Source organism: Saccopteryx bilineata, chromosome 2 (genome assembly GCF_036850765.1).
Source record: "Saccopteryx bilineata isolate mSacBil1 chromosome 2, mSacBil1_pri_phased_curated, whole genome shotgun sequence".
Taxonomy (NCBI): Eukaryota; Metazoa; Chordata; class Mammalia; order Chiroptera; family Emballonuridae; genus Saccopteryx; species Saccopteryx bilineata.
Window position 1 is genome coordinate 140,519,914 of NC_089491.1, and position 13,858 is coordinate 140,533,771.

The 13,858-nt window shown below is 43.1% G+C and overlaps 1 protein-coding gene and 1 pseudogene across 6 annotated transcripts in view; both read left to right on the forward strand.

The window, feature by feature from the left end:
- The window catches only part of BICD1 (BICD cargo adaptor 1), a 232,934-nt gene that overhangs the window by 154,972 nt on the left and 64,104 nt on the right, over nt 1-13,858 (forward strand). For all 6 annotated transcript variants that reach the window (XM_066258080.1, XM_066258074.1, XM_066258079.1 and 3 more), the window contains exon 4: nt 800-1,225. In XM_066258080.1, the coding sequence (XP_066114177.1) occupies nt 800-1,225 (426 nt within the window). The remainder of the gene's footprint in view (nt 1-799; nt 1,226-13,858) is intronic.
- Nucleotides 7,143-9,503, forward strand: LOC136323727 (matrix metalloproteinase-15 pseudogene; annotated as a pseudogene).

Consider the following 13,858-nt stretch of genomic DNA (forward strand, 5'->3'; position numbering starts at 1 on the left):
TATATATATATTTGTTACCACATAATTGATAATTGATATTGTTATTCCAGATTCTATCCTTAAGCACATAAAATTTGGCTTCTTCATTTTACTCTTAAATGTATTTATTGAGATTATATTCTTATTGTGATCTTTTAACTAGCTTATCTCTGGGTATAAAAATTACCTCATTATTAATAATTCAATAAAACAGTAATGGTGATGATAAAATCTTGGTTGTGAATAGTCTGATAAACAATTACGAAAGAGAAAAATCTACATTATATTAGGCCAACGGCACCCTTTTTTGACCATTGGACCTTATAAAAGAAATCCTAAAACAGATACATTTTCATCTCTGCTAAGAATTTAATTTATGCCTGACCAGGTGGTTTCACAGTGGATAGAGCATTGACCTGGAATGCTGAGGACCTAGGTTTGAAACCCCAAGGTCACTGGCTTGAGCAAGGTAGTCACTGGCTCAACTGGAGCCTCCCAATCAAGGCACATATGAGAAAGCTACCAATGAACAACTGAAATGCCACAACTATGGGTTGGTGCTTCTCATCTCTCTCCCTGTCTCTCTCTTTTTCTCTTGCTAAAAAATAAAAAATAAAGAAGTGATTTATATATAATTTCTAAAAAAAACCCATCCTGTGTTGCCTTAAGGATATATATACCATGTATTTTTGAAGATTTATTTTGTAGACTGTTTTTATTTTTTTATTTTTTATTGATTTGGTCCACTAGAGGGTCTAAAGGCAGTTTTGTAAGACCCAAATTTTAGTTTTCTGAATCTTCTCTATCCTTTCTGATCCAGGTTGAATACGAAGGCTTAAAGCATGAGATTAAACGATTTGAGGAGGAGACGGTGCTGCTGAACAGCCAGCTGGAAGATGCCATCCGGTTGAAGGAGATTGCTGAGCACCAACTGGAAGAAGCCCTTGAGACCTTGAAAAATGAGAGGGAGCAAAAGAACAACCTGCGGAAGGAGCTCTCCCAGTACATCACCCTCAATGACAACCATATCAGCATCTCAGTCGATGGACTCAAGTTTGCTGAGGATGGGACTGAACCGAATAATGATGACAAAATGAACGGGCATATCCACGGGCCCCTAGTGAAACTGAATGGAGACTATCGGACTCCTACTTTAAGGAAAGGAGAGTCTCTACACCCTGTTTCTGACTTATTCAGTGAGCTGAACATTTCAGAAATACAGAAACTGAAGCAGCAGCTTATGCAGGTAAGAACTATTTAGGGTTGTTAGAGTGCATTTTGCACAGATGCATAGCATGTTGTGGGAATTCTTATTCTGACATTTTCACTTCTGAGTATTTTTTAAAATATTGCTTCTTCAACAATCAACTTTGAAAGTGCAATATTTTAGAAAATAACAACAGAAGAGGTGTTGAGAAATCTCATTTGCATTGCTTTAAGAAATTAATCTCTTAGAGTCACAAATTAGATTGCAATCAGAAGGCAGAGAGACAGCAAACATCTTGATGCATGTCTAACAAAATAATTGAAAAACTTTACATACAAGTGAAATGACAGAAAAGGAACTTTTCCATCAGAAGCAATAATATATATAGCTTCAAGAAGAGGAGTTATTCTTCATAGCAATGCTTTAAGGTTTAAAAGACATGAAGGTCTTTTAATATGCTAACTAGCCAGGGTACCATATGATTAAAAATACAGTAATGGAATACTATGCAACCATGAAAAAGAAGGAAATCTTACCTTTAGCGATGGTACGGATGGACCTGGAGACTATTATGCTAAGTGAAATAAGCCAGGCAGAGAAAGACAAATATTATGTGATCTCACTTATATATGTGGAATCTAATGAACAAAGTGAACTGAGGAACGGAATAGAGGCAGAGGTGGGGTCACAGAGAGCAGAGGGACAGCTGTCAGAGAGAAGGGGGATAAAGGGATGGAATGAGAGAAGGTGAAGGGATTAGTAAAATTATATATACATAGATACAGATGACAGGACAGCAAATCCCAGAGGGAATGGGAGAAGGGAGGTTAGGAGAAGGTGGCCCAGGGGGGATAATGTAAGACACATTGTTAGGGGTGGAGGGTATTATATTGAGTGGTGCTGGGGTCCAGCCCTGGGGGGAATCCAGGGGTCCCACAGGAAGAGATGGTGTCAGTGTGAATCGAGTGAGAGAACTGAATTCTTTTTTAGCATTCACTGCCAGGCATCTCTGCCAATGGCTAGTCTAGCTTTATTTTTATACACACACACTAAGTTACAATTACATGGTATTCAGAATACATTGATTAATAATTGTTTTTGTTGCACTATGGTTACATATTTCTAGGCAACAGTTAATTCATTTCTATATAAGCTATAAATCAGGTGGTAAGTCATTCTAAGTATAGTTATACAATAACTTGAGTAGCAACAACAATATTGGCGCAAACTTCTAAAAGGTCAGTACTGATTAATAACTCTACCTTACCTAATGTCCTATTGTCTAGTCCAATTTTATTTATTTACTATATTCATACACTAGTTAAGTTCTAACTTTATTTTTCTAAGAGTGTTCCACCACCTGCAGGTCAAGTATGCAAGAAGAAAGGAAAGTTTCTCTACTCTTCCGCGTGAAAAGGCTAGGGAGGTAAAGTAATGAATTAAGTGAAGGCTGAAAGGTGCTTCTGTGTATACTTACTGTTTCTTACCTATTCATAAGTCACAATCTATTTTTCTAACATGATTAATAGGAAGGAATTCTCCTACAAACTTAACCCTTTTCGAGGGATATCATAGCCAGCCTCTTATGTCTATGAGCCCAGGCAAAAGGGCTTACAGGCTTTTCTGTGGAACTCACATCCTCTGTCTCATTTCCAAAGAAATTACTATGAATCTACAGGGACGGTGCTATTATCCTGTGCCATAAATGATCGCACACACACCCAGAAAAGGGGAATAAAAGGCCAAATTAATTCAAAAAGTTAAAGAGGGAAGTATCATTGCGCCTTTTCTCTCCTGTGACTTTGTCAACCAGTAGCTGTTGATTGGCTTCCGACAGAGTGGGATACTTCAATCCATGTTAACACAATAGATTTAAATTTTTATTAAATAAATAAACAAAAGTTCAGGATGGATATAAGTCTGAAACCAAGGAGTTCTGATGCCAGCACAAGCTAGACCTTAAATTGTAGTATCTTCAAATTAAATGTCTTGTGTAGAGTCCCATGTTTAAGCTTATCTCATTGTAAAATGGCTTTCTATATAGTCTTGCCTCTCTCCCAAACCTTAATCCAGTACTAATGGAAAAATTGTCTGGGGAACATCACCATCATCACCATCTCCTGGGGGGTTCTTGAACTCCAAATTGTTGGGCTCTACACAAATCTACTGAAGCAGGAATCCGGTTCAATGAGCTTGTTGGGTGATTAAGTTTGAAGCTTACTCTTCAGTCTGTTACCCTTCCAAGGTTCTTTGCGAATAGCTGATAAAATCAGAGGCTAAGACTCTGGTAGTCATTTATTTTTAGAGCAAATGACACATAATTTTCTATCTCTACAAGAATGGTAAATAAAAAATGAAATTAGCAGAAATCAGTAAGAGACTAGGGAATGAATGAAGTGAATTTATGATAAGTTTTATTTTTAATATATACTATATCAAGAGTCAGCATACCCTGCTCTTTACTTGAGAGCTCAGTGCTTGTGCTGCTAACAGAAAATTAGTTTTCACAAGGATGAATTTGAACCTAAATAGGAAGGTAGGGACCCTGGAAGAAAATGAGTGTCATACCGACTTTTACCAGTTCTGTGTAGCTAATGCTTCCGTATGTCTTTATGCTCAGTTAATACAAGTAGGTTGGTCCTGTGGGGAAGGGGGGAATTTTCCCTCTTTTCCCTCTTAGTTTTTCTGATTGGCCTAAGAATTAAGTTGACATAAGAGGGATTAATAGGAGAAAATAACCACGTTTATTACATTTGTACACATGGGGGTTCTATAAGACTATGGGACCTGAGGTCAACATACAGGGCCATTAGATTTATATTACCTTTCTGGACTAAGGGGGCAGTAGGGATCTGGGGGGGGGGTCTCAGGGAAAGTTTACAATTCACAGGTAAATGAGGAAAAGTAAGCATTTGGTAAACAAATTCTTGCTGGACCACAACAATGTGACAAGGAGGTCGCCTACAAAACAGGCTGTGCCTGGTCTCCCTCTGTCTGCCCCACTTGGTTCCCATGAAGCGAGGGTGATAGCTCCCTTCCCGGACTCCTGTAGGCAGGTGAGGGGGACGAAAAGGGCTCTTCTTCAGTCTTTTGCTTCTTAAAAACAACCAGCTTAAAATCATTGATACCCAAACAAAAAGGTATATTTTGGGGTGGCACACTCTGCTTACCCCACCCCAAAGGGGCAGGTGCAGCACTGAATGATCAAATATGACCATTTCTGTAGTGAAATGTGAGTATTTACAGTAGGAGGAGAAGGTGAGGACTGTGTGAGGCCACACAGCAGGTGCTCAGGGAATTTAGGGCTGTCTGAGTGTGGCCGCCAAGTGAGGCATGATAACGCTTTCATTTAAAGGATGTTGAAATGGTGGCTGCCGTTGGTATAGCAACAGCTATCCGAGGAGGCAGCTCTCAATTTGGTATCTCAGCTTATCACGTCCACATGCTCTGGAGGTGAGAGTTGGTATTTTCACAGTTCTTTTTTCTCTTAGGACTTCTTTTGGCAGGGTTTCAAAGCCCTGTGGTTCAGGAAAGGCTGTGTGCCTTCTAATCAAACATCTGCTCTTAGTTCATGTTGACAGTTTGTGAAGGTGTCAACCAAGGGGCACAGGAAGGAATTTAACACCCAGCACCAGAAATATGCAGCTTTTAAGAGTTTCTTCCTTAGGATGAAAGAAACACTTTGAAAACAGCATCCCCAGGCCAAACTTTTTCTTATCTTACAAGATACCATCTATGCACGTAAATTATGTTTCCCCACCCAGGGGTATTTACTTATTCTTGTTCTAAAATGGAAAAAAAAAAAGTCCCTGTTTCTGCCCTGGGTATCAGGAATGGTGGGTGAGTTGCTTCGTTTCTCTGAGACACATTCATAAAGGGAAAAGCACCATATCTCCCCATGTATATGACGTGCTTTTCCCCAAAAAATTTGGGGTCTAAATACTGGGTGCGTCTTATACAGTGGTTGTAGGAGTTTTTTTTACTTGCATTTCCCGCTTTTTCACGCTTGTTTTTGCGCTCATTATTGAAGACAGTGATTCATCATCAGACACAGATGAGGACAAGCTAATGGATGGGAGTTTTGACAGTGATGAGGAGTTGTATGAATTTTATGATGAATAAAACTTGAGTTCAGTAACTTTATGTAATACATTTATTTTTCCAATTTCTGGCCCTGGAATTAAGGTGCGTCTTATACATGGGATTGTCTTATACATGAGGAAATACGGTAATAAATTCAGGCCCCCATCACTAGTCTCTCTGATGCCTTTGTTGGAATTATGGGAGGACAAATCAGGTCCCCTTCCTCAAGATATCATACTGTCATCTTCTGGGAAATGATGAGAATATGAAAATCTGTGAAAACTAATTTAAATAGTGCCCCCAATTGTGCAGTGTACAACCTGCAGATAATTAAACCGAGGCCCTGGTGAGCATCCTATCCTAGCCTCCTTTGTAGAGTTGTTTTGAAGACTAAATGAAATGGTAACTATGAAACCATGTGTAAATCACAAAATTTTATGTTATTAGACTAGAACTGTCAGTCAGGTTTTGAGGTGTCAAGAGGTTACCACTTCCATTTTATATAAAAAGTCAATACATAAAGTTCAGAAAGTATAGGAAAAGATAAAGGATGGTAAGCCTATATATTTAGGGGTGCTTTTTCCTAGAGAAATTTCGAGTGCATATTTTACTGAATTGTATTTCTTCCTAGGGTATGCAGTAAATTACAGGAATATTTTAAATTTAGCTAGTCATACTAATTTTCACATAACACAAATGCATATGAATTAAATAAGAAAAATACATATAAGGAAACATTTTTTGTAAATAACTTTGTTTTTTTTCAATTACAGTTTACATTCAATATTATTTTGTAGTAATTTCAGGTGTACAGCATAGTGGTTAGACAGTCATATACTTTGCAAAGTGTCCTCCCTGCCCCGTATCTCCAGTACCCACCTGACACCACACATAGTTATTACAATATTAGACTATATTCCCTATGCTGTACTTGACATTCTGTCACTACCAATTTGTACTTCTTAATCCCTTCATCTTTTTCACCCAGTTCCCCAAGAAAACATTTTTCATTCATCTAAGAGTTCTGATAAACTTGACAATAGACCTCAATAGCGAACAGCTCAATTAATGCCATTCTTTATTCACTAAGAGGCATTATTGAATAAACTATTTTGGCTTTTTGGTGCCCTCAAGGCTCTGTTATTTCCAATATAATATAATTGACATTTTCCAGTAAAAGTCAAGTACCTTAATTAGTTTTATTAGAATAAGAAGTAGTAGATCCTGTCTGGGAAAATACTTAATCTATTTAAAGGAGTCTCTATGCTTTTGTAAAAAAATTGTGGGTTTTTTTTTTTTTGACAGATTGGGGGGGGGTGTGCAGATAGGGACAGACAGGAAAGGAGAGATGAGAAGTATCAATTCTTTGTTGCGGCTCCTTAGTTTCTTTAGTTGTTCGTTGATTGCTCTCTCATATGCACCTTAACAGGGGCAGGGGGGAGCGCTACTGCAGAGTGAGTGACGCCTTGTTCAAGCCAAGGACCCTGGGCTTCAAGCCAACGACCTTTAGGCTCAAGCCAGGGACCGTGAGGTAATGTCTGTGATCCCTCGCTTAAGCTGGATGAGCCCGCGTTCTAGCCGGTGACCTCGGGATTTCGAACCTGGGTCCTCTGAGTCCCAGTATCGATGCTTTACCCACTGCACCACTGACTGGTCAGGGGCTTTTGTAAAATATTTATCTTTGGGCCCGGAGCTGCGCGGAACTCGCAGGGAACGTGGGCGCCGGCTCCCTGGCTGGCTTGCTTGCTCGCTCCGACTGGCTCCCTGCGCCTCCTCCCGGGACTGCGAGGAGCCGTGCCCGATTGTGCGTGGGGCGAGCCGAGTCCCGGGCGGGGCGGGCGGCGTGCACTCAGGGCAGCGTCCGGCCCTGGGCATGGACAGAGGGAGCTGGGCACCCTGGGGGCGCTGCGGGACGGGGAGGGCGGGGTCAGACAAAGGCTCAGGAGTTGCCTTGCTCTCGGGAGCTGGCCCCTTGCTGTCGGGAGCCGGCCCCGGGATCCTAGGCGGCGTGAGGCTCCAGCCGGCCCTCTCTTTCGTGGGCTGGCTCCGCGTGCCCAGAACTGCCCTGGCCGCTTCTCCTCGGGCGTGATAATTTGCCGAAGGGACCTAAGCGGCTTCGGTGGGGACAGGGACCTAGACTGGGAGGTCTGCCACATGCAGAGCGGGAGCCAGGGAGCGTCGCAAGTTTCCGAGTCGAGTGCAGGGACGCGGCGCCGGCGAGCCCCGCGTGCTACGATGCCCGTCGGGCTGGGCGCAGAGCGCATAGGCATTGAATGGAGTGCGCCCAGACAGCCGTCATGGGCAGGCAGCCTCCTCGGTGGCGAGGCCCCGACTGCTGCCGCTGCTCCTGGTGCTTCTGGGCTGCATGGGCCGTGGCGCAACTGCGGAAGACGCAGAAGTCAATGCTAAGAACTGGCTGCAGCTCTACGGCTACCGGCCCAGCCCAGCTGCCACATGTCCACCATGTGCTCGGCCAGATCCTGGCCTCAGCCTTTGCCGAAATGCAGCGCTTCTACGGGATCTCTGTTATTGGCATGCTCGATGAAGAGACCAAGGTGTGGATGAAGCGGCCCCGTTGTGGGGTGCCAGATCAGTTTGGGATGCATGTGAAGGCCAAACTGCGGCTGCGGGAGAACTATGGCCTCACCGGCAGGAAGTGGAGCAACCCTCACCTGACCTTCAGCATCCAGAACTACACAGAGAAGCTGGGCTGGTACCACTCGCTGGAGGCGGTGCGCAGGGCCTTCCGCGTGTGGGAGCAGGCCACTCCACTGGTCTTCAGGAGGTGCCCTACCAGGACATCCAGCTGCGGAGGCAGGAGACTGACATCATGGTTCTCTTTGCCTCTGGCTTCTATGGTGGCAGCTCACCCTTTGATGGCACGGGTGGTTTTCTGGCCCACGCCTACTTCCCTGGCCCCTGTTTGACGCAATGAGCCTTGTACCTTCTCCAGCATAGACATGCATGGGAACAGCCTCTTCCCAGGGGCGGTGCACAATCTGGGCCACACACTGCGGCTGGAGCACTCCAGCAGCCCCAGCGCCATCATGGCGCCCTTCTACCAGTGGGTGGATATTGACAACTTCCAGCTGCCGGAGGATGATCTCTGGTGTATCTAGCAGCTCTATGGCACCCCAAATGGTCAGCCACAGCCCACCTGGCCCCTCCCCACTGTGACACCCCGCAACCAGGCCAGCCAGACCACCAGCCCTCCAGCCCCCCATCCTCCACCCCCAGGCAGGAAGCCAGAGCGCCCCCGAAGCCAGGCCCCCCAGTGCAGCCCCGAGCCACAGAGAGGCTTGACCAATATGGCCCCAGCATCTGCAACGGAGACTTTGACACAGTGGCCATGCTGCGTGGGTAGATGTTTGTGTTCAAGGGCCTCTTTGGTTCTGGTGGGTCCAGCACAACCGTGTCCTGGACAGCTATCCTATACCCATCAGGCACTTCTGGCACGGTCTGCCCAGTGACATCAGTGCTGCCTATGAGAGCCAAGATGGGCGTTTGTCTTCTTCAAAGATGACTGCTACTGGCTCTTCCGGGAAGCAAATCTGGAGTCCAACTACCTACAGCCACTGACCAGCTATGGCTTGGGCATCCCCTACGACCGCATCGATGCAGCCATCTGGTGGGAGCCCACAGGGCATGCCTTCTTCCAAGAGGACAGGTACTGGCGCTTCAATGAGGAGACACAACGAGGAGACCCCAGCTACCCCAAGCCCATCAGTGTCTGGCAGAGGATCCCGTGTCCCCCAAAGGGGCCTTCATGAGCAACAATGCAGCCTACACCTACTTCTACAAAGGCACCAAGTACTGGAAGTTAGACAACGAGCGCCTGCGAATGGAGCCCTGATACCCTAAGTCCATCCTGCAGGACTTCATAGGCGCAAAGAACTGGGCCCCTGGTGGCCTGATGTGGCCCGTCGGCCCTTCAACCCCAACGGGAATGCAGAATCTAGGTTGGGGGGTGACAGCCAGGAGGGTGATGAGGGCCATGAGGCTGGCCCAGGCACCGGGAAAGGGGACTCTGGGGTGAGGACGGATAGGGGGCAGCAGCGTGGTAGTGCAGTGGGAGGAGGTGACTCAGACAGTAAACATGGTGATGGTGCTGGTGCCGCAACTACTGCTGCTTCTGTGCATCTTGGGCCTGACCTATGCCCTGGTGTAGATGCAGCACAAGGGCGTGCCCCGCATGCTCCTGTACTGCAAGCAGTCTCTGCAGGAGTGGGTCTGACCGCAGTTCCTGCCTCACGGTGCTAGGGGCCCAGCTGGCCTGTCTGTGGTTCTGCCATGGGCACCTAGCTTGAGCCTTTGCTGGCTTCCTCTGCCCCAGGCCCTCCAACATCCCTGCCAGCCCTGCCCTCATTGTTTATTTATGCCCAGGTTTTTTTGTTTGGGGGGGTTTGTTTGTTTGTTTTTTATTTTTGTACACTGAGCATGAGAAAGCCCTACAGGAATTGTCTGACTCCATCAAAAAAAAATAACATAAGAATAGTAGGTATATCAGAGGGAGAAGAGAGAGAAAATGGAATGGAGAACATATTCAAACAAATAATTGATAAGAACTTCCCAAGCCTGTGGAAAGAACTAAAGCCTCAAATTCAAGAAGCAAACAGAACTCTGAGTTTTCTTAACCCCAATAAACCTACTCCAAGGCACATCCTAATGAAATTGGCACAAACCAACGACAAAGAAAAAATTCTCAAGGCAGCCAGGGAAAAGAAGAATACAACATATAAAGGAAGGCCCATTAGATTATCATCAGATTTCTCAACAGAAACTCTACAAGCTAAAAGAGAGTGGACCCCAATATTTAAAGTCCTGAAAGAGAGGAACTTTCAGCCAAGAATACTATACCCATCAAAGCTATCCTTTAAATACGAAGGAGAAATAAAAACATTTACAGATACAGAAAAGATGAGGGAATTTATCATCAGAAAACCCCCACTCCAGGAATTACTAAAGGGGATTTTCCAACCAGATACAAAAAACAAAACAAAACAAAACCACAAGTAAAAGCTCCACCAAGAACACAATAAAACCAAATTTAAACTGTGACAACAAAAAAACAAAAAAAGGGGAGAGGACGGAAATTAACAGTAGCAAAGAACGATTGAGTGCAAAAGTACTCACAAGATAGTGCACTACAATGAACAGGGTAGGAACCGTTTTCATTACTTAATGGTAACCACCCTTGAAAAAACCACCGCAGAAGCACATGATTTAAAAAAGATAGCAACAGAGGAAAGATGTATGGAAATACAACCAAACAAAATCAAAAGATAGAAAAACGAAAGAGAAGAATCAAACAAGACACAAAACTAACAGAAAGCAATGTATAAAATGGCAATAGGGAACCCACAAGTGTCAATAATTACACTAAATGTAAACGGATTAAACTCACCAATAAAAAGGCACAGAGTAGCAGAATGGATTAAAAAAGAAATTCCAATTGTATGCTGCCTACAAGAAACTCATCTAAGCAACAAGGATAAAAACAAATTCAAAGTGAAAGGCTGGAAAACAATACTCCAAGCAAATAACATCCAAAAAAAAGCAGGCATAGCAATACTCATATCTGATAATGCTGACTACAAGACAGCAAAAGTACTCAGAGACAAAAATGGTCATTTCATAATGATTAAGGGGATGCTGAATCAAGAAGACATAACAATTCTTAATATATATGCACCAAACCAAGGAGCACCAAAATATATAAGACAGCTACTTATTGACCTGAAAACAAAAACTGACAAAAATACAATCATACTTGGAGACCTCAATACACTGCTGACAGCTCTAGATCGGTCATCCAAACAGAGAATCAATAAAGATATATTGGCCTTAAACAAAACACTAGAGCACCTGGATATGATAGACATCTACAGGACATTTCATCCCAAAGTGATAAAGTATACATTTTTCTCCAGTGTACATGGATCATTCTCAAGAATTGACCAGCCCTGGTCGGTTGGCTCAGTGGTAGAGCGTCGGCCTGGCGTGTAGAAGTCCCGGGTTCAATTCCCAGCCAGGGCACACAGGAGAAACGCCCATCTACTTCTCCACCCCTCCCCCTCTCCTTCCTCTCTGTCTCTTCACCTCCCGCAGCTGAGGCTCCATTGGAGCAAAGATGGCCCGGGCGCTGCGGATGGCTCCTTGGCCTCTGTCCCAGGCGCTAGAGTGGCTTTGGTCACAACAGAGAGACACCCCGGAGGGGCAGAGCATCGCCCCCTGGTGAGCGTGCTGGGTGGATCCCGGTCGGGCACATGTGGGAGTCTATCTGACTGTCTCTCCCCGTTTCCAGCTTCAGAAAAATAAAAAAAAAAAAAAAAAAAAAAAAAGAAAGGACCATATGTTGGGCCACAAAAGTAACATCAGTGAATTCAGAAAAATCGAAGTTGTACTAAGCATATTTTCTGATCATAAAGTCTTGAAACTAGAATTCAACTGCAAAAAAGAGGGAAAAAATCCCACAAAAATGTGGAAACTAAACAACATACTTTTAAAAAATGAATGGGTCAAAGAAGAAATAAGCGCAGAGATCAATATACAGACAAATGAAAATGACAATACGACATATCAGAATCTATGGGATGCAGCAAAAGCAGTGATAAGAGGGAAGTTCATATCACTTCAGACCTATATGAACAAACAAGAGAGAGCCCAAGTGAACCACTTAATTTCACACCTTAAAGAACTAGAAAGAGAAGAACAAAGACAACCCAAAACCAGCTGAAGAAAGGAGATAATAAAAATCAGAGCAGAAATAAATGAAATAGAGAACAGAAAAACTATAGAAAAAAAATTAATAGAACAAGGAGCTGGTTCTTTGAAAAGATCAACAAAATTGACAAACCCTTGGCAAGACTTACCAAGGAAAAAAGAGAAAGGACTCATATAAAAATCCAAAATGAAAGAAGAGAAAATCACCATGGATATCATAGATATACAAAGAATTACTGTAGAACACTATGAAAACATTTATGCCACTGAATTCAACAATATAGAAGAATTGGATAAATTCCTAGAACAATACAACCTTCCTAGACTGAGTCAAGAAGAAGCAGAAAGCCTAAACAGACCAATTAGTAGGGAAGAAATAGAAAAAACTATTAAAAACCTCCCCAAAAATAAAAGTCCAGGCCCAGACGGTTATACTAGTGAATTCTATCAAACATTCAAAGAAGACTTGGTTCCTATTCTAATCAAAGTCTTCCAAAAAATTGAAGAAGAAGCAGTACTTCCAAACACATTTTATGAGGCCAACATAACTCTCATACCAAAACCAGGCAAGGACAGCACAAAAAAAAAAAGAAAAGAAAAAAAGAAGAAAACTACAGATCAGTATCTCTAATGAATACAGATGCTTAAATACTAAACAAGATAATAGCAAATCAAATACAACAACATATTTAAAAAATAATACAAGCCCTGGCTGGTTGGCTCAGTGGTAGAGTGTCAGCCTGGCGTGCAGGAGTCCCGGGTTTGATTCCCGACCAGGGCACACAGGAGAAGTGCCCATCTGCTTCTCTGCCCCTCCTCCTCTCCTTCCTCTCTGTCTCTTCCCCTCCTGCAGCTGAGGTTCCATTGGAGCAAAGTTGGCCCGGGCGCTGAGGATGGCTCTGTGGCCTCTGCCTCAGGCGCTAGAATGGCTCTGGTCACGACAGAGCGATGCCCCAGATGGGCAGAACATTGCCCCCTGGTGGGCATGCCGGGTGGATCCCAGTCGGGCGCATGCGGGAGTCTGTCTGACTGCCTCCCCATTTCCAACTTCAGAAAAATACAAAAAATAAATTAAAAAATAATAATAATACATCATGATCAAGTGGGATTCATCCCAGAATCTCAAGGATGGTTCAAAATATGTAAAACGGTTAACGTAATACACCATATCAACAAAACAAAGAACAAAAACCACATGATCTTAATAGATGCAGAAAAGGCATTCGATAAAACACAACACAATTTTATGTTTAAGACTCTCAACAAAATGAGTATAGAAGGAAAATATCTCAACACGATAAAGGCCATATATGATAAACCATCAACTAACATTATATTAAATGGCACAAAACTGAAGGCTTTACCCCTTAAATCAGGAACAAGACAGGGTTGTCCACTCTCTCCACTCTTATTTAATGTGGTGGTAGGGGTTCTAGCCAGAGCAATCAGACAAGACAAAGAAATAAAAGGCATCCATATTGGAAAAGAAGAAGTAAAAGTATCACTTTTTGCAGATGATATGATCCTATATATAGAAAACCCCAAAGAATCTACAAAAAGACTACTAGAAACAATAAGCCAATACAGTAAGGTCGCAGGATACAAAATTAACATACAAAAGTCCATAGCCTTTCTATATGCCAACAATGAAACATTTGAGAACGAACTCAAAAAAATAATCCTCTTCACGATTGCAACAAAAAAAAATAAAATACCTAGGAATAAACATAACAAAGAATGTAAAGGACCTATATAATGAAAACTACAAAGCATTGTTAAGGGAAATCGAAAAAGATATAATGAGATGGAAAAATATTCCTTGTTCTTGGATAGGAAGATTAAATATAATCAAAATGGCCATATTAC